At 42.4% G+C, this 19,253-nt stretch overlaps 1 protein-coding gene across 2 annotated transcripts in view; it reads right to left on the bottom strand.

Moving 5' to 3' along the window:
- The window catches only part of tub (TUB bipartite transcription factor), a 32,125-nt gene that overhangs the window by 2,422 nt on the left and 10,450 nt on the right, over positions 1–19,253 (bottom strand). Inside the window, exons 1-11 of one of the 2 annotated variants that reach the window (XM_056607514.1) lie at positions 16,106–16,143; positions 12,830–12,881; positions 12,372–12,534; positions 11,143–11,286; positions 9,550–9,687; positions 8,809–8,930; positions 7,159–7,350; positions 6,580–6,692; positions 3,496–3,610; positions 1,167–1,265; positions 668–839 (exon numbers count right to left, since the gene is read on the bottom strand). In XM_056607514.1, the coding sequence (XP_056463489.1) occupies positions 668–839; positions 1,167–1,265; positions 3,496–3,610; positions 6,580–6,692; positions 7,159–7,350; positions 8,809–8,930; positions 9,550–9,687; positions 11,143–11,286; positions 12,372–12,534; positions 12,830–12,881; positions 16,106–16,143 (1,348 nt within the window). Of the gene's footprint in view, positions 1–667; positions 840–1,166; positions 1,266–3,495; positions 3,611–6,579; positions 6,693–7,158; positions 7,351–8,808; positions 8,931–9,549; positions 9,688–11,142; positions 11,287–12,371; positions 12,535–12,829; positions 12,882–16,105; positions 16,144–19,253 lie in introns of those variants that run through there. The other variant, XM_056607515.1, reaches the window with a different exon arrangement.

Genomic DNA, 19,253 nt, shown 5'->3' on the forward strand with positions numbered 1-19,253 from the left:
TAACATCATTACAAATAACTGGACATCCTTTTATAGCAACAAAGTACAAACGGAGATGTGTTCTGCGTTAACTTCAGGAAAACTACAAATTATTCATGAGAACAAGTGACATAACAGCAAAGATAAAGTGGTATACACTGCAGACTGTATATTGTACCAATAAACCCAATTACTTTTCTGTGTTATAGGCTACAGTATAAATAATTTATGCATAATAACAACTATAATAATAAGGGTTATTTTAAATCACAATAATTAGTTGCAGATATGTAGCGTTTTTACAGACACCCAAGCTGCCCATGTGTGTGTGTGTGTGTGTGTGTGTGTGTGTGTGTGTGTGTGTGTGTGTGTGCGTGTGTGTGTGTGTGTGTGTGTGTGTGTGTGTGTGTGTGTATGTGTGTGTGTGTGTGTGTGTGTGTGTGTGTGTGTGTGTGTGTGTATGTGTGAGAGAGGGGGGGGGGGGGGGGGGTTGACACCCACTCCAGTGTGAGAGATGAACGGCAGCCAGTATTTTCCAGACACTAACACATACTGGCTAACAAAATGTCCAATTAAGCCCATTCCTCCTGTCTGTGTGGGATGAGTCCCAGATATCATCATTTGGTTACTTCTGGCATATGGAGAATAAATAAAACGTTATCGTGCATATAAATAATCTGTAACTCACGGTCGTTGTCGTGGATGATCTGGAAATTCTTGACGGACGCCTGCGTGACTCTCCCGTGGAAGTTGAGCACGTAGGACTGGGTGTCGTCGTTCCACACAGGAGTCTTGTTGTGCAGCTCGATCACGCTCTCCGTGCTTTTGTTCTGCCAGCGGGCCAGCAAGGACTCATGGTCCTATGGAACCAGAACCCAGAGGCTTTAACAGGGGGAACCCAACCCCCTGCCCCTCCCCGTCCGGCCCCACCCGGCCACCACCGGGCCACCGCCTGGCCCCCCCTGAACCCACCTGACCCCACTTTTAAAATAATAATAAAAATACATTATTATCAAAACTAATTGTATTTATTCTTTTTTACAGTCATTAAAAACAAATAACTCCATGCTTCAATGTATTTACACACACACGCACTCGCTGTCATATACACCAAAAAAAACATAGTGTATATATTTATATTGTGTACAGTATATAGTATACATGAGGGATACATTGATACAACGTACGTTTCGTGGACGAATTGAGACCCTCTCATGATCCATGTTCATTCCAGGAATGATGACACTCATCTTGCGTGGTCCTTTGAATCCTAGGACATTGGTTTCCTATTTTTGGAAGAAATATGAATGAAATATTCAATGACTGAATGAGGTATGACTTATAAGATATAAATGCTGTTGAAATATATCAAAGACCACTGCAATAGGAAATTCAGAAGTTGATGTCACACCTTGTTGTAAAATTATGGCAAACGCACCATGTTTAGAGGTTGCGGCCTCGGTTGGTCTGTTGGTCAATAGTATGTTTCTGCAATAGAGGGGGCTGTAGTTTCAGGATCATATTTCTAGGACTGCACATTTAGGACCACACCTCTAGTACACTCATTTTTTTTAAGGATTGAAATACTTTCTGTCCAAGTAAAGTTTTTAAATGGCTTATTTTTTAAAGGTTTATTTTACCCATATACTACAGAAACTGCAGGGTCGTCCTCCCTAACAGGAACAAACTTCTCCTATAGGTTCTGTCACACAAGAGGGCTTGTACATTGCAAAGTTACATTGCAATGACCGCTGCCATTTTGGGAGAAGAGGAGCATCCGGTATTAGCATTTATGTTTTTTTGGTCATGGTTTAGTAATTAATTGTGAAATGATTTGTCATTATGAGGAGACATTGTTGTGTATGAAACTGCCACTGCATTTTCATGCGACACGTGGCAAAACAAAGACTTCATTAACCTAGGTACCAGTATAATTACTTTGATGTATGGTACTACAGCTCTCATGGGTGCTCTAATATTGCCACCAAAAGATTATGCATTCTGATGTACAATCCCTAGGAGCAACCTTCTTTTTATACCTGTTGTCATTTGTTATTAGCCATTTCAATGTTTCTGACGGTAGCACAATATATCACTGGTACCACCCCAGAGCCTGAGAATGGAGACTCTGACCTTAAGTTCACTCCTGCATGCGCTAATAATGAATCTTATTGAGAGGTTCGGATTAAGAATCGTCAAGGTGGCAAGGGGATTGATATCACCAATAGCCCACTAATGGGAATAGATGGGGAGAGTTTGCAGAGTTCCAAACCACAAATCCTCTCAAGATTGGGTATTTTGGTTGATATTAATATATTTTTGACCTTTTCCGGACAAGATATTTGGCTGGCGTGAAGTGGATACATCTCTCAGTTATATGTTGAGCTTTTATTAAAAATTAAGAAATTCTGTTCTGTCCATTATTTCTATACATTTATTATATTAACTATATTTACGATACATACTTATACTATATTTACTATATTTATTATATTTAATACAAAAATATATCTCTTCCTGCTTGGCAGACCATAATATAATGTTGACATAGTCAACCCATATTTGGCCGATGAGTTGACACCCTATTGGCAGTCTACAAATCTCAAGTCTGATAGGAGACAAACTGAAATCTGGGTGAACGGGACGTTTCATTCTCTTTCACTGTGAGCGTGTAATTGGAGAACACAATAGAACACAATTATGGCCAGGAGTGGTCAAATGTAAAAAGAAAAGGTGCCTGTAAAGATTTAAAATCAACACAAGGCAGGTTGGCCACTATAGAAGTACACTAATTATAATCACTCAATTTAATTTTCTTTTTGAGAATATCTCCATAACAGAATAGCAAACAAGGCGTGACCCTTGTAGTTGTTGGCTTCCGGCCAAGGCTCTGTGCCGTCTTCCTCCGGTAGTTCTGCTGTAACATGGTGGGAGTGCTGAATCCCAGATAACGCTAGTGCTGATGTGGGATGTTTGAGTGTCACAGGAGAGACACTAACTATGATGTCTTGGTAAGGACAAATGACCCAATGATCGACTGTCCCTTATGTGAGGACAGAAGTTTGCCAGAAAGTCATCTAGTTTCAGGCCCATCATCATGGAAGATGTTTAAAAACAAGACACTATGGGAGTGCGTCTCTCTGACACAATTTAAGTCCATGGTGAAAGATGGCACTGAACGCTTCAGTGTGTAAAATAATGTTTTCTCATGTGATGTTGATTGTTGTTTACTGTATGCTTTATCTATTTTATTGTATTCTGCTGCTGTCTTGGCCAGGTCACCCTTGTAAAATAAGTGCTAAACCTGCATGTGCATGCGTAGGTTTTTCCATTAGCAGCCTCAATTGGCCTGAATTGAAGCTAAAGTATGGGTACATTATATTCAGGTGAAGCTTCACGTAAATTATTCCGATTAGTTCTTTAATGGAGTGAAGAAAAGTTGCGCAGTGCAGGTTTAAATAACAATAACACGAACAAGGTTGAATAAAAAAATACTAATGTTTGAACCCGACTCACATAGCAGATGGCAGCCAGCTCCTGCCGCAGGTTGGTGGCTTCCAAGCTTGTTGTGCTCTTGCCAGGGTTCAGACCGCTGTCGTAAACAGTGAACTTGGTCCCCATGAGGTTGGACCTGGCCAGGAGGAAACAAGAACGACGACAAAGAGAAAATCACACAGAGTAACAGCAACAGCAGCAGCACTTATGTGTTTGAGAGCAACAGAGGCAGATAGAACGAGAGGGAGAATATAAAGAGACAGAGGGGAAGAGAGGGAGGGAAAGAAAGAGTGAGAGGGAGGGAGAAAAAGAGAGAGTGAGTGGGAGAGATGGGTAGAGGGAGAGTGACAGAGAGAGGGAGAGTAAAATATGTGGGGAAATACATTGGGAAGATGAGGAAGAGAGGGGGGGGATACAGAGAGGGAATGTATGACTATTAGATAGAGGCTCCTAGTTCCAACAGACAGTGTGAAGTGACATTCTAAGTCGCCAGAACATTAGGCTCACGGCTCATTTAGCTAATTTATCCCAATAATATGTTTATTATTGCAGCATGATTTTTCTTAGCGTTTAACTAGATTGCAGTCTACCCTTACCATTTATTCTGAGGACCTTTAAACCAGTATTGCCAAAATATTACTGTTGAATATCAGTTGTGATTTTACCTTGTCAAACTAGCCCACTAGTTGCAAGCTATTCATGAAAAAGTCCCCCTCCAATGTGCAATCAAGGAGAACCAATGTGGAGTGTTTCTATGACATCAGCAAGCGTTATTTATGCACCGCCATAAGACTCCCCAGGCACAGTCCTGTTGTGCTCTGTTTGTGTTTGTCTGTGTTCATCCCCCAGTTTGATGCCCTTCCCCCTCCTTCCTGCAACTCTAGCAATCAGGCAATTGAGTGCACCTGTGCCCGGCAGAGTGAGATGTATAGAAGCTGGAAGCAGACAGTATTACAGGGCCAGGGGGCCATCCTGCAGTCAGCGTGCTGCGTGGGTGGAACCTAGTGAATGAAGTGCTGTGTTTTGTGATATTTCTTTGGACTGGTAGAATGAGCTACTTTGGTTAGATGGTGTTTGGTTGTAGTTTTGTCTACAACCAAACCAGGTGTCGTTTCGTTGTGTTCTTTCCCCATTTGGGAAAGTGATTCTTTGTTATCTTAATTCATTGAATTATCCTTTTGCCTCTAACCTCTTTGTCCCACAGAACTATATTCTTTGTTTCTCCTCTTATCCCCCTGGATACTAATTGGGTTCGTAATACTCAATAAAGTCGCATTCGACATAATCACTCATTTTATCTCACAACTTTTCTCAGTTCTTCAGTTATAAACGAGTTTCAAATCAATGAGACTTTGTTTGCGTACCATCTCAACCAGACTTTAAACTGTTGGCTTTATGTGCAGTGTAATGGTAGAGGCTGTATGTTAATAGCCTGAGATTCTACTTCGTTTCACTTCGTAATCTAGTCTGACGTTTCTTCTGTCTGAGCTGCTGGCGGGCGGGGGTTGCTTCCACTTAAACCAATCACTAAGCGTATACCGATTCCAAAGTAACGTGAGCTGATATTTCTTTTAAAAATAGCTCTTGAAGTCCCGCCTACAAGATGCTGATTGGCTTGATAATAATTACAGCTGAATATCACTCAAGAGACTGACACCAGACTGTGGATTACAGAGTATTTGTTCAAAGTGGGCAGGGTTTGAGGGGATGAAACCAGGCCAGTATGTTAATGAGGCAGTTCAGCACGTCGCTTGCGTTGTGGATGGCAGGGAGCCATGTTCGGTTCATGCCTCCAAGGGCTTGGAACAAGATACTAAAGCAGACATGATAACATTGTATGATTAATTTAATATCTACAAGCGTGAAGCCCTCCTGATGTAGACTAGAAAGGACACAAAGCCATGTACATACGAAACTCTATTTTCCAGTATTCAGATTATAATTATTAGATTGCCATTCATTAAATGACCCATCATATTTATTTTACCTTTAATTAACCAGAGAAGAAGGAAAAAAAGTAATTGAGACTAGAAATAATTTTTTCGTGAGTGCTCTGGCCAAGGCAGGCAGGAGCAAGACATAGAGTATTCATCAACCTTCGATTTAAATTAAAAGTAAATAATTATCACTCATCCATTTATTTTTGAAACCACGTTTTTAACTAGACATGCATATGGTCTAAAACACAGAGACTAAAACATACATACACATGCACGCACGCGCACACTGATGTGTAGGTACACACAAACATGTTTACAGTTTATATACATGCATACATGGTGTGTGTGTGCCTTGATGCGTAGACAGACTAACTGTGTCCCAGCATGGTGTGTTCATGACCTTATTGAACTCCTCATTCCCCCCATGGCTGCAAATGAAATCTAGCTGAAAACATGTTCTCCCTCAGGCTCCTGGACATTCAGGCATAAGCATTAAACCAATTACTGTCTCCAGGGGCGGCCCCAGCACATTTGGCGCTCTAGGCGAGGGGTAGGGTGTATGAAGCGATTGTTGACGGGGGGGGGGGTGAAGCGAATTGTTGACGGGGGGGGGGGGGGGGGGTAGCGATTGTTGACGGGGGGGGGGGGGGTGGGGGGGGGGGGGGGGGGGGGGGGAGCGCGTGTTCTTACGTGGCTAATAAATGATTTTTTTTTTTTTCGCGCATTTATGATTTTGCGCCCCCCCTCTAAATGGCGCTCTAGGCGGCCGCCTGACCCGCCTGTAGGGAGGGCCGCGCCTGACTGTCTCTCCAGAGAGACACAACAGTCAACAAAACCAAATTGATACTCAGTATTTTTCTGGGGTCGCATGAAATTGATACTTATGTAACAGCGTTTTGTTCCCAGTGTATGAGTAAAGGATCTGCTTCTGACTAAGATAACAAGATGTGGGAACCTGATGTTCCCATATCTGAAGGTTTTAACGTTATACATTTGGCTCATTTGTTTTCCGTTTGTACCGTATATACATGATACATGGGGTAACTTAACCCGATGTCTGAAGCAACCTTCAAGCAGCACAGATCCTATAGATTGCCATCAGAAAATGAACCCAGTTCTGTGGATTACTGTCGATGGGAAATAAAAACAAGGGCAGAGGCCTCACCTCAGCTTGCCGATGAAGCTTTCTCCCCCTCGAGACAGATCCGTGGGGTCGATGGAAATTAGGTAATTAGATGTTTTACTCTTTTTTCTCTTCCTGCCGGCTAACAGGAACACCTAGAGCAAGCCCATCCAAGAGACAGATTAGTGTGCAATTATAGAATTCTCTCCAACAGCAGTACCCCAAAAAATACTATGTAACTGTATTAACACGTGATAGATGAATGAACTGAACAATGGTTGAATGATCAACTGATTAATTGATTAATTGATCATTCATCGATCCATTGATTCATCGATCAATCCATCCATTGATCAATTGATTCATCGATTCATTGATCAATCCATCATTGATCAATTGATTAATCGATTCATTGATCAATCCATCATTGATCAATTGATTCATCGATTCATTGATCAATCCATCATTGATCAATTGATTAATCGATTCATTGATCAATTGATTCATCGATTCATTGATCAATTGATTCATCGATTCATTGATGAACCCATCCATTGATTAATTAATTAATCTAATCATTGATTGGCTGGAGAGTGGATTCATGGATTGCCGGTCTCTCACCCTCTTGCCGTCCTCCCTCTCTAGGTGGAGGTAGTAGGTGGGGTACATGCCTCTGTCCATCCCCTTCTTATCCCTGGTGATGCGGCACTTCACTCTCACACCCTGGGGGGCCGGGCGCAGGGAGAACTCCTCGAGGTCATCCACGTCCACGCAGGGTTCACCGGCCGGGGGGGTGGAAACGGACGCTGCCTCCTGCAGGACAAGTCAAACCAATTTCCTGAGTACAGCCCTTCAATTCCAGCCAGGCCTCCGTCTTAACCCTGAAGCCCAAGCACACAGGCGGGACAGACGCAAAATATGAAGCCGGCCAAGAAATACAACCCTGCTACATTCACGCTATGTGTACTTGGCTCCGTTATGACGATATATAACAATATACCGTATCCTTTTTAGGTCAAGTTACAAATTTGAAGTGTAATTTGCGCTCTATGTGATTTAGGCTGAAAGAGACAAGGTGTAAGATTTGTGCATCCATAAATCACTTTTAATTCCGAATCCATGAAAAGGTTTTAATTTAATTAGAAAAATTACAACTTTCCAGGCTCTCTCAGTTGTGCCGAAAAGCCTGTGGGCAGATTAGTAATCTGGGAGGTTTTGTCAGGAAAAAAGAAGGAAGTGCGGAAAATGTCTGTTCTTTCTTAACTTTTTAATCAATTAAATAATTTAACAAACGTTTATTCATGACTTGTCTAGGGTTAGGATTAGGGGTTAGGCTCACACTCCAGTACTCTGTATGCACAAGCTTGAGAAGCCTGATACTTCACCTACCAGTCAGAGGGGTCAGTATTGAAAAGGAATTTCAGATTCTTACAAATAGTACCTCTTAGCCCTCTAAAGGGTTACAGGTCCCCTAATTATCAGGGAAGCCACTTTGAGAGGGAACACCAAGACGGATCCCTACTTCCAGGTCGGTTAGAACCCCATCAGGTTCCCTAATGAGCCAATACAAGCCTAAATAGCCCAAAAATGTTCAGGTAAGATTAAGTTGTTTCGAAACTAAATAAAGAATAAGTTCAAAGTCCATCATGAATGGGAGCTAAGTTGTCTAGAACAGGAGAAAGCCTACATGTCACAGGCAGGACAGACAGACGGAGCCTGGCGTTACATATCAACTGAGAGCTCTGACACCACAAAGAGACTATCTTTATAAAGACAGCAAGGTAAAGAGTCTGATCCACTGGGGTGTGAAGAATAACAAGATTTATTTTAGGACATTTTCCCACAATAAGGGCAAGGTGTAGTTATGAACTTGAGGTTTAAGGGAAAAAAGGAGTAGAAAAAAAGTAAAATGGAATACAATATTTGCCTGTTCTTTATATATTTCCCCTAAAAAGACATGGTGACTGTAGCTAGGACTGGGTAAAGAACATTGCTTGTTCAAAAGCAAGAACAAACTGTCAATTTGCCTCCATTATGAAACACAAAGACAAAAACAAGATGGACGTCATTATAATCCAAAGACATAACTGGTCTACTGAGTGCATACTACAACTATAGCAACAGGACGGAAATTTCGTTAAATTGTGCTTGAGGCTACAGAGGAAATACAAACAATTACTTGTCAAAATACACAATGGAAATAGTCAAGGCTCCTGCAAAGCCATTATGTTGCTGCCATATTGCTAAATGCATTGATTGTGTTTTGTATACCTTGCAGGATTTCTTGCTGGTGGCAGAGCCAGGCCGTGTGTTGCTGTTGAGCTGGGACGAACTGGAGCTCACTTCGTCATCATCATCGTCTTCCTCGTCGAAATTCATGCTACTCGAAATACCTTAAAAGAAATACGTCAATAATTAACTCCAGCTCTTTTAGAATTTGTATTTTTGGGTAATTTGACACCAATGTCAAAAATAAACATAGAAATGTCCTATTCTCAAAGGTTCTTTAGATTCAAAAGACTGCAATATTTAAGACAATTATGAATGGAAATAATTTTTTTATTTCCAGATTTTTGTTATTGCGTCCATGCTGGAGAACATAAGATTCAGGGTGCAAATGTATATTGACTTCTGATATTACATATCTAGTATGCTTTTCATATCTAGTATGTTGTTTCACAGTCTTAAAAAGCTCCATATCTAGAAAACTGCATAATCTATTCACACCTTTATTTTCACCTTGAATACAATACTCCTGATAGTCTTCCGAATCCAATCTATTGCCTTTGCTGTTACAGATTCAGAGTGAGAAATATGTTACAATAATGCAATTTGTGTGTGTGTGTGTGTGTGTGTGTGTGTGTGTGTGTGTGTGTGTGTGTGTGTGTGTGTGTGTGTGTGTGTGTGTGTGTGTGTGTGTGTGTGTGTGTGTGTGTGTGTGTGTGTGTGTGTGTGTGTGAGTGTGTTAGTGTGTGTGTGTGTGTGTGTGTTTCTCTTCATACAGGTCAATACCTTTCTTCAGCATAGTGACCCGCAGGTCCTGCTTGCTTTGGGAGTGTGTGCAGCTCATGGCACACTCCCCTTCTCCCTCCTCATTGGACGAGTGGCCCACAGTAAGGATCTGCACCTGACCATCGTCATCACTTCCTGCTGATCCCACAAACAGACACACACATGTACTCAATCAGACTCGAGGAAAAGTTGTATAGGGTTAGGTTACCAAAAAAACACACACAAAAAGGAAGGTTCACTTGCATAACTTAGATGGTTGATGCCACCAGGTGTGAGTGTGAGTGTCATTTGTTACTGGTTGCATAATATCCCCCCTTTATGGAACAACAGCAACAAAATGCAGTGAAGGGAAACATGAAATGGTCCAAGTTGTTCTCAACAATTGGTAAGATGAAGGGAAAATGTAGATGTTGTTTCCAGCATTTTGCAAAGAAAGTGTGCTTGGGTAAGTGTTCGTTTTTCTGTCTCCCTTGTCTTATGGAGGTACACAGAAAAAATCCCAAGAAGAACATAGATTGGGACAACCAAGAGAAAAACATTGAAAGAATATGTTAGTATCAACCGTTGGTGTTTATCTATAATTTGGTTATCTATAGTTACACTCGATACGATAGAACCAAACAAGCATACGATAGAACAGTGAAGCTGCGTGTGAGCACCATGCCCGCGTGAGAGCGACGATCAGTAAGTGAGGTGCCACTGGCCTAATTAGTTTTCATCCTCAACGGAAATCTTCCCATCAAATCCTTCTTTTTAATCTGGAACAAAGTCACATTTCTACAGATGAGAGCAGACAGAAAGAGTTGGGGCGAAAAAGCATGCTCGGTTTTGCAACTTGACAAGTGCAATCAAAGCAATTAGGATAGAACATTAATTCCATTAATACGAGGAGAGTCTATAGCTGGGGCTCAGTTTTTTCCTCTTCTGGTCTTCTGATTGCACTCCTGACTTCGAATGTCTATTTTGGGAGAAGAGAGTGGGTCTCACTTGGCGTCAAACTTGGCAGGGTGAGAAATCTCTGTCATCTTCACACATCACCATAAGTAGCGGTGTCAGTCTGACAAGGAAAGTGTCAGAATGTATAGAGTATAGAAGGCGGTATCTTCATATGCTATATCAATATATAAGAATAGGACTTATCGCTTGTATTCAATGCAAGGAGGCTTGGAAAGGCAAACACTTGTGGCTGAAGGGAGATGTCTGTTCTCTGATACACGGGCGATTGCAGTGATTCAAAGCTGGGTGATTTCTATGTTCATAGAACAGGGCCAATGAGGCAGGTTTGCAAAACACACAATTTGTCCTCGAAAATAAATAGAAAAGCTTCTGCTCAGTATTTATCATTCTTGGAAAAAAATATATAATTTTATATATATATATAACATATATATATATATGTATAAAATCTAATCCTGACCCCTTCTCCCCTCTGTGCCTCTGCATAGATTTCTCTCTGTGCCTCTTTTAGATTTCTTTGCTCCTCGTCCCTCTGGATTGTGCTGCTGTCCCCTCACATCTGTGATTCCATTATGTTAACAGACATTATGTTCGCCCGGCGCCGCTGGGCTAGGCCTGTCCTCACTGGAGGCTGACCTTTGTGTTTGCCCTTCCTCTCCTTCTTGGTGCTGCCGGTCTGTGGTGTGGAGCCCGCCGACCCCCGTCCCTTCTTAGCCGAGCGGGGCGGTGGTGGGAGCTGGGGGTCCGCGATCGCCTTCTCCTCCTGATCGGCTTCTTGTACTACACACGCACACACACACACACACACACAATGGAGAGCGGTAATCATTGGGTTATAAGGTCCATTATCAGAATGGATGAATACAATCAGTCCTTTCGAAAAGAGAGGTTGATTAGGTTTTATAAGAGGCTTTGAACTTCTGCCTTTAAGGTCAATGGTTACATTGAGACTTTTCTCTCTCTGCGCATATCCTGTGATACTGACATTCATGCTGCTTACATGCTATTCAGAAGGCACATTAAGGCCTGCGGTTACTCTTCATTTGGGACTTTTACTGCAGAGCACACATGCATTTGTTTAGATGGGTGATAGAAAATGCAAACTAGGTGGAGTTCAACTACACGTTGAAGATTTGCCCCCGTACTATACAGATACAGAATCCTGACCAGTTTGACGGCACATCCAAATTGTTGAGTATTTTTGATACATTAACCTTAGGAAAATTAGGAGATATGCATATAAAGGTTCAGCAATTATTAGATCAGACATGTGCATGGAGAGAACTACATTCAGTAAGACCTCCTGGCTATCTATAAGGTTCTCAGAGAGGAATAGTGATTGATTCAGTGTTTTTGTTATGGACTTTATCAGAGTAAAGGAAGATATTATTCCGTGGTGCTTTGAGGATAATGTATTTGTATCATCAAGGGAAACATTTGATTGATAGTTCTACCTCACTGTTGTTTTTTATCTTGGATCGTGGCGCATTCATTAGGAAACAAAGGCTGAGGCATCGCATAATTTAAAAATAATGCACACCCTTGGAACGTAATTGACCAATCAGGATCAAGTATTCAACAATGCTGTGCTATAAATAGACCAAACATGGTGGGTCATAACATAAGAACTTTGTTATGGGATTTGTTGGTTGGAATGAAAAAAGATTGTGATAGCACACAAGAGTCCGTTGAGATCTTTCTTTTCACCGAGGTTAGGGGCTCAATGTTGAGATAATAAAGATGTAACCATGATGGTTTTCTTATGTGTATGTGGTTACTACAGTCACATTGGTGGTTATTTGTTTACTCAAAGATACAAGTAGCTGAAGGCGAGGTAAAGGTTGGGATGTGTATGGTGGGCCTACCATGGTAGACGGTGCTGTTGTTGCTGGTGAGGAAGGACTCCACCAGCGGGGCCTGCTCTTCGCTCTGCTTGGTCCTGCGTGCGCGGGATCGGGCGTCCACATTGGATTGCACCATCAGAGGTTCCTGCCTTTTCTTCTTCTGCTTCTGCTCCAGAAGAGCTCGCTGCACGGCCACATAAAACACATTTTTCTAAACATGATTCTTGAATGATGAAACAAACACCCACAACAAATATAAGCAAACGCTACCACAGCAAATATTTTATCTGAACTATTTTGATCATTCGATCAATATAACAATATTTCCAGAGCACTGTTTAAGTGTTCTGGTGAAAGATTATTTATGTTTATAGATAAATAGATGGACATGGAGTTGGGTCATTAACTGTCACATATTAATATTGATAATATTATTATAATATTATTATTTGAATGAAAATAAACCCTCTAGGACCCACCTGTCTGTCCAGTTTTTGCTGTCGGAGGTTACTCCCTTCATCATCTAGAGTGCTGGAAACAAAAAGGAGACATTAAATATGGCTTTCCTACACTATGACTTATAGCTTATTGGTTTGAAATGCATGTTGTCATTTTGGGCTTGTCTTTCATATTATTTGAAAGAAATGGAAGGATTTTACAGTTGCACTTGTGTTTTTTTATGCAACTACTTTATGCAACAAGGCCCGATGACTTTCTGACTATTAAAATAATCAAATCCAAACAAAGGAAATGTTAAAGGTGTAGTGTGTAGGAGTTAGTAGCATCTAGTGGTGAGGTTGTAGATAGCACCAAACTGTATAGCCCCCTTGTCCCTAGCAACCATGTAGGAGAAGCTAAGCTGACGCAGGTACCATTAATTACTTCCAAAATGAGGTCATCCTGTAGGATAGCATTGGGTAGTCAAGGTTCCATATATTAGGTTCCTTGAGGGATTTTCATCTGGTCTGGTTATTATGTCTGTAAAACGATTGGTCATACCTTACAAGTAAGATGGCGATAATTAAGCTTCATTGTTCTGCATTGTGGTACAGCTTTTTGCTAACATTAGCGATTTGTTCCCTTCTGGAAAATAGTAGAAACATGGCGGTGCATCATGCCGTGCTGCTGGGAAGAGGACCCGCTCCCTATGTAGATATAAAGGGCTCATTCTAAGGTAACGAAAACACGATTATTATTTTTATGGGAATATATTCTTATCAAAAGATACTTATGAATATTATGTTCTATTTCTGCCACGTCTGTTCCGCTAGATGCCACACAATTCTACACAAGCCACCTTTAAGATAAGATAATGATCGTTGGTCAATAAAGCCACTTATGTTTTTTAGAGTTTTTAAACAGCGGTTGGGTAATCACTGATTGCTGCTGCAGCTAGTATGGTCTGGCACCACTGAGACCTTCCACCAACTCCTTATGAAAGGCCAATTAGAACACTTGTGGTGGAGGAAAAGCTGAAGGATGAACAAGTAATAGAAAGAAGTAGGTCTCCTTTTACTAATGAACCGACGTAATAGTAATTGTGACACAAGGTGTCTTCATTATCTCCAAAAAGCAGTGCAGTAAATAGGTAGCGCTATGTCATCAGGAAAACCTTACCTCATCAATGCATGACATTTAGCCTCGTTTAAATAGGATTTAACATTAAATTAACAATTGACCATCACAACGCGGCAATATTTCTACATTCCAAGTTTGATGCGAAATGCAGAAGGTACTTTTACAGAAATTGTCCTAATTCTTATCTCAAAACCGTCATCCGATCATCTATTTATAAAGCCTAGGTCCTTGAGAAAAAAATAACACATTTAGCATGAATATCACATTTTCGTCCAAGGGAGCATGTAATGCCTGCAACCAACTGTGTATTACCCGTCACACCTCAATAATTATTACGGACAACCCAACCCAACCAAAATTCCGGATGATGGAAATCTGTTAACCTAACTGTTAACTGTTAACTTAACTCAAGCGCCAAATCACATGCAGGAAAATGGATATAATGACATGAAATGCACACTAAAACCCCCACTCTCTGCCACATAGAGATAAACAAAGCACTCGTCTGCAATCAGTTATGAAGAGCATGGCAAGGGATGGAGCAGACACATGAGCACACCAAATATATCCCTGTGGAGGTCAACTACCTCATTACCTTGAAGAGACTCTTGTGACTGTTGCTGCACCGTCATTATGAAAAGGTTCATACGTGGTTACGTAATCCCCAACTGATAACCTCATTACATATGTTCAATAACCTTTAATGTGTTGTTGACTTTTGAACTTCAAACAACATTTCCCACCAGATTAATATAAAAAATAATGATAACAATAGAATAATAATGATAGAAAATGCTAAAATAGACTGGATGGATTAAACTCTAATTTGGAGAAAGTATCACGACACTATTGGATGAATCAAAGGTTATTGAGCTATATCGGCAAAGTGCTGGCCTTTGTAATGTCCAAGAGCACTATTCATAATTGATGAAACTAGTCCAGGAATAACATCATAAATTATTATAACAAGTGAATAGGAGCACAGTGAACAAAATAGGTAGCTATAGGGAACCACCACTGTAGACGATGTTCGTGCAGCTATAATTTCACAGGTCATTAAAATGTCTAATGACCTAACACGATATGTAGTCTCATGCAATTCGTTCAACCACTCACAGTCAGTTCTGTGTCATTAATGTATAGAATGCAGGAGCAAACGGCAACAATGGGAGCATTGAAACCATGGCAATATAATTCCATTTTCGAGATAAATAAATAAATCCTGCAAGTGTAAAACAAACATGGCAAATGAGACACACAGTCTCTGTTCCTCAACCACAAACACCATTTTGCAATCACAAGTAAGATTAGTTTTACCCCCTCAGCCCCGTATACATTTCAAAAAAGAGGTTTTCAGATATACTGACAGAACTCTAATTCATGTGCAGTTTACCAAATATTTAAGCTTTACAATTGAGAGCTGAAGGAGGATGTGTCTGCTACACCTGTGCCAATTCATCAGGGCCAAGTCAGTCACTCAAGTGATTATGACCTCTGCCACTCTACTCATTCCTTCTCTTTCCTCACAGTCTTTTCAGTGTTCATCATTTGATAGATTGAATCGCACCCTCAAAAACCTCCATTAGAACACACACACACACACGCACGCACGCACGCACGCACGCACGCACGCACGCACGCACGCACGCACGCACGCACGCACGCACGCACCGCACGCACGCACACACACACACACACACACACACACACACACACACACACACACACACACACACACACACACAGTGTGTGTGTGTGATATGCACATGCATGCACACTAACAACTACCAGAATATACTTGCATGCACACACACACAGACACACAGACACACAAACACCCACACACACACACACACACGCTTGCATGCACAGTAAGTAACAACTACCATGATACATGCATATACACACACACATACACACACAAACAGACACACACACGCTTGCATGCACAGTAAGTAACAACTACCAGAATACATGCATATACAGACACACACCCACAGACCCACAGACACACACACACACACACACACACACACACACACACACACACACACACACACACACACACACACACACACACACACACACACACACACACACACACTTACTAACACAAAGCGCATGCAAGCCCCTCGTAACTGAATGTTTCCGGGGGGCTCCCCAGGACAGAGCTGTACCTGTAGGGAATCCAGTCAGAGGAGTGTTTGGAGCTCATCCCGAGTTTCTCGCGCCTACTGCTAGCGCCTTCTCGCTGCAAGGCAAATGGCCTGCGATGGCAACAGCACGAGTGGCTGTAGGTTTGCTTGGCTGTCGGTGATCAGAGCGAGATAGCCATCATAGCCTGTTCATCCTCTGCTGCCCACAGCCCCTCTCCATGCTCCCCCAAGCCCCAGCCTCGCTGAGCCTCCCCGAGAATGTCCTCCGAAGGGCTTGGAGGTAGAACAGGCCAGCCCGGGCCACCAGCACCTTGCTCTGGAAGCTGGGGATGACGAACGACAGACGCTCTCCTCAGACCCGCACGGTGCAACAACACAAAAAAACACCACACTGCCTGCCTTTCGCTTGCTGCCTGCCTCTCTCTCTCTCTCTCTCTCTCTCTCTCTCTCTCTCTCTCTCTCTCTCTCTCTCTCTCTCTCTCTCTCTCTCTCTCTCTCTCTCTCTCTCTCTCACTCCTGCGTCCCCTGCCTCTGTTTCTCACACCAGTGGTGGCTTCTTCCGCTCCACTTCTGTGCCGTTCTCCCCGGGCGTTCGCTCCATACGCTGTGTATCCGAATCTCCCTCCCGCGTCTCTCACCGTCTTTCTCTCTCCTCCTCTCCCTCTGCCTTCCCTTCTCCTTTAAATCGTCCCCTCCCCCTTCCCCTCTCAGACTGCCTCTGCCTGCCCGCTCCCCACGTACATCTTGCACGGCGGCAGCCTCCTCGATGTGAGGGCTGGAGAAGGGCATCGGAAACAGGTAAAGGAGAAAACCTTTTTTGTCGCTCTCCTCCTTTTTCCCGGGAAACAATACGGCCGACGAAGCGCTTGTCCGCCTCAACGATGCACACATACGTGCATAATGAAAACCACAATGGCAGGCACACACACTTAGGCTTAAACAAACACAAACGCATACATTAATCTCTCTCCTCTTCACTCCCTCTCTCATTTACAGGGGCTATAATTGTATTTAATCATTGGGTGTGCAAAGGCCAATTAGCATAAAATTGTGTGCAAGGAAGTGTTCGTCTGCACACACAGTCCTTAATTTAACACTCTCCACCAGACAAAAGGAACACTGTGATGGTGCCACAGCTCCAACCCTGTCAGACTCATCTGCTCTAAGCCCCCCCCCCCACACACACACACCTCCCTCATCATCCCTCGGACAGACACCCCCCCCCCCCCCACACACACAAACACACATACACAAACACACACCAACACAAACACAGGCACACACACACACACACACTGCCCCCACATTAACAGGCAGGGCTCACTATCGTATCAGGTCTACTGGGGGACTTTTCTTGAAATAAGTAATTTTCATTCCCTATCCTACACGTATTCTCCCCATGCCCAGTCCCGAATCCATTTCATATATCAAAGTGCAGATACTTTTTTTTTTCAATTCGTCATAATATGATATTCCATATGCAAGTTGGATACATTGAAATGCAGTCTGGACATCAGGAAATGCACTCAACGACGAAAATAACTGCAGGCCTCAGTTCATACATTTATCTCAGACACTGAATTGTGCTGACAGTTGAAGGGTAAAATCACACACTCGTCAGAGACTAATGTTTCATAGCATGCCTCACTCAATATTTTCTAGCCTCTGTGCTAAGCATGTCTTACATTGGATTTTAAAATGTAGGCCAAAAGGTGGTATGGTCGAGTACATAAAGTAATATTATGTCAGCTTTCATATCCAACCCCACTTCTGCCGGTTTAGATGTAATGCAGTATTTAAATAAAGAGGAGAATCTCATTTTAGGGTTTGTAACCATTGTTTGGGTTTGGGATTGTATAGGTTCGGGAGCGTGATATGAACTTGGTTTGATACGAGAACGAGGCTGGAGAACATGCTGTTTCACCACGAGAGAAGGTGTAAGCACAGCACGGCCCTTCATATTTGATGCGTAAGCCCTTTGATGTTCACCCTTGGTAATGAGAGAGTTGGTGGGGGGGGGGGGGGGGGGGTTAAAGACTTCTATATCAGACACCTTTCTATCACAAGAGCACATGAACCTGATCATCTTGAACCGCCACCACTCCTAAGTAAATACACTCTCTTCTCATGTATGTATTTGGCCATTAAGTAGCAAATGGCACGCCCCCCTCTAAACAGAATTAGTAGCATCAGTTTCAAGGTTTGCCATTTGATGTTGGCAGTTTCACGACAACAAATAAGGTCACTAAGAAAAATGAACAGCAACAAGTCACTGTAACAAATCTAAATCAGCGTTGTTGTTGTTTTTTTACACAATAGTTACACAATAGTTACACAACCTATTGTATAGGGAAGGTAGATTATATAAGTGTTTTGGCATTCAAGTTGAGAAGGCCAGCAACAGAAGTCCAGGAAGTTGTCCTACTTCATGTGCTTTGCTTCATTCACTTCCATACAGTGTATGTTTTATTGCACATCGCTCCAACCATACTGGGACATACTGGGTATGTCCCAGTATGTATTCGTTCAAAAGTTCGGCTGATTTTTTTTTATCCTGTCTTTCCATGACACCCTACACGACCTACCACCACATCCTGGCCCCTCCAGGTGAAAATGTCTGAAAGCCATCCCCTATCATGGATGGCATTGAGGTTCAAAAGCTACACTGTTCGCAGGGATCCCACTGGCTATGGGCAGCCCATTGCCGACCTGGAGCCGTTGCATGTCTGAGGGAACCTTGTGGTGATCAGAGTTGAGGCAACCAAACAAACGTCCTCCTTTTGTCCGGAGCTGGCCACGCCATGGAGGGATCAGCCTGACCAGATCCCTGGTGGCTGGCTGGTGTCTAGGCTTGTGGTGGTCCTTCTAGGACATCACTTAGTATGTTTACATGATGCAAACCATCACATGAACAACCAGGATACCGGCGTATTTTGAGCACAATGAGCTCAACATTGCTAAAAGGCGTCAGGGCACTACTTTTGTGTGAACAAGCAGGTCACTCGCCTAATTGATATTGTACAGACCGCAAAACACATAGACACGTCTAAACAGGTGAAGTGACATGCTGGTTATGAGATATGTATCCAGGTTTGACATTGTTCCTCCCGCTTAGCATAGCTCTATACTATTTTGTCTACACTTACCAACACTAATTATTGCATGAATT

The sequence above is a fragment of the Gadus chalcogrammus genome, chromosome 14 (genome assembly GCF_026213295.1).
Source record: "Gadus chalcogrammus isolate NIFS_2021 chromosome 14, NIFS_Gcha_1.0, whole genome shotgun sequence".
Lineage (NCBI taxonomy): Eukaryota > Metazoa > Chordata > Actinopteri > Gadiformes > Gadidae > Gadus > Gadus chalcogrammus.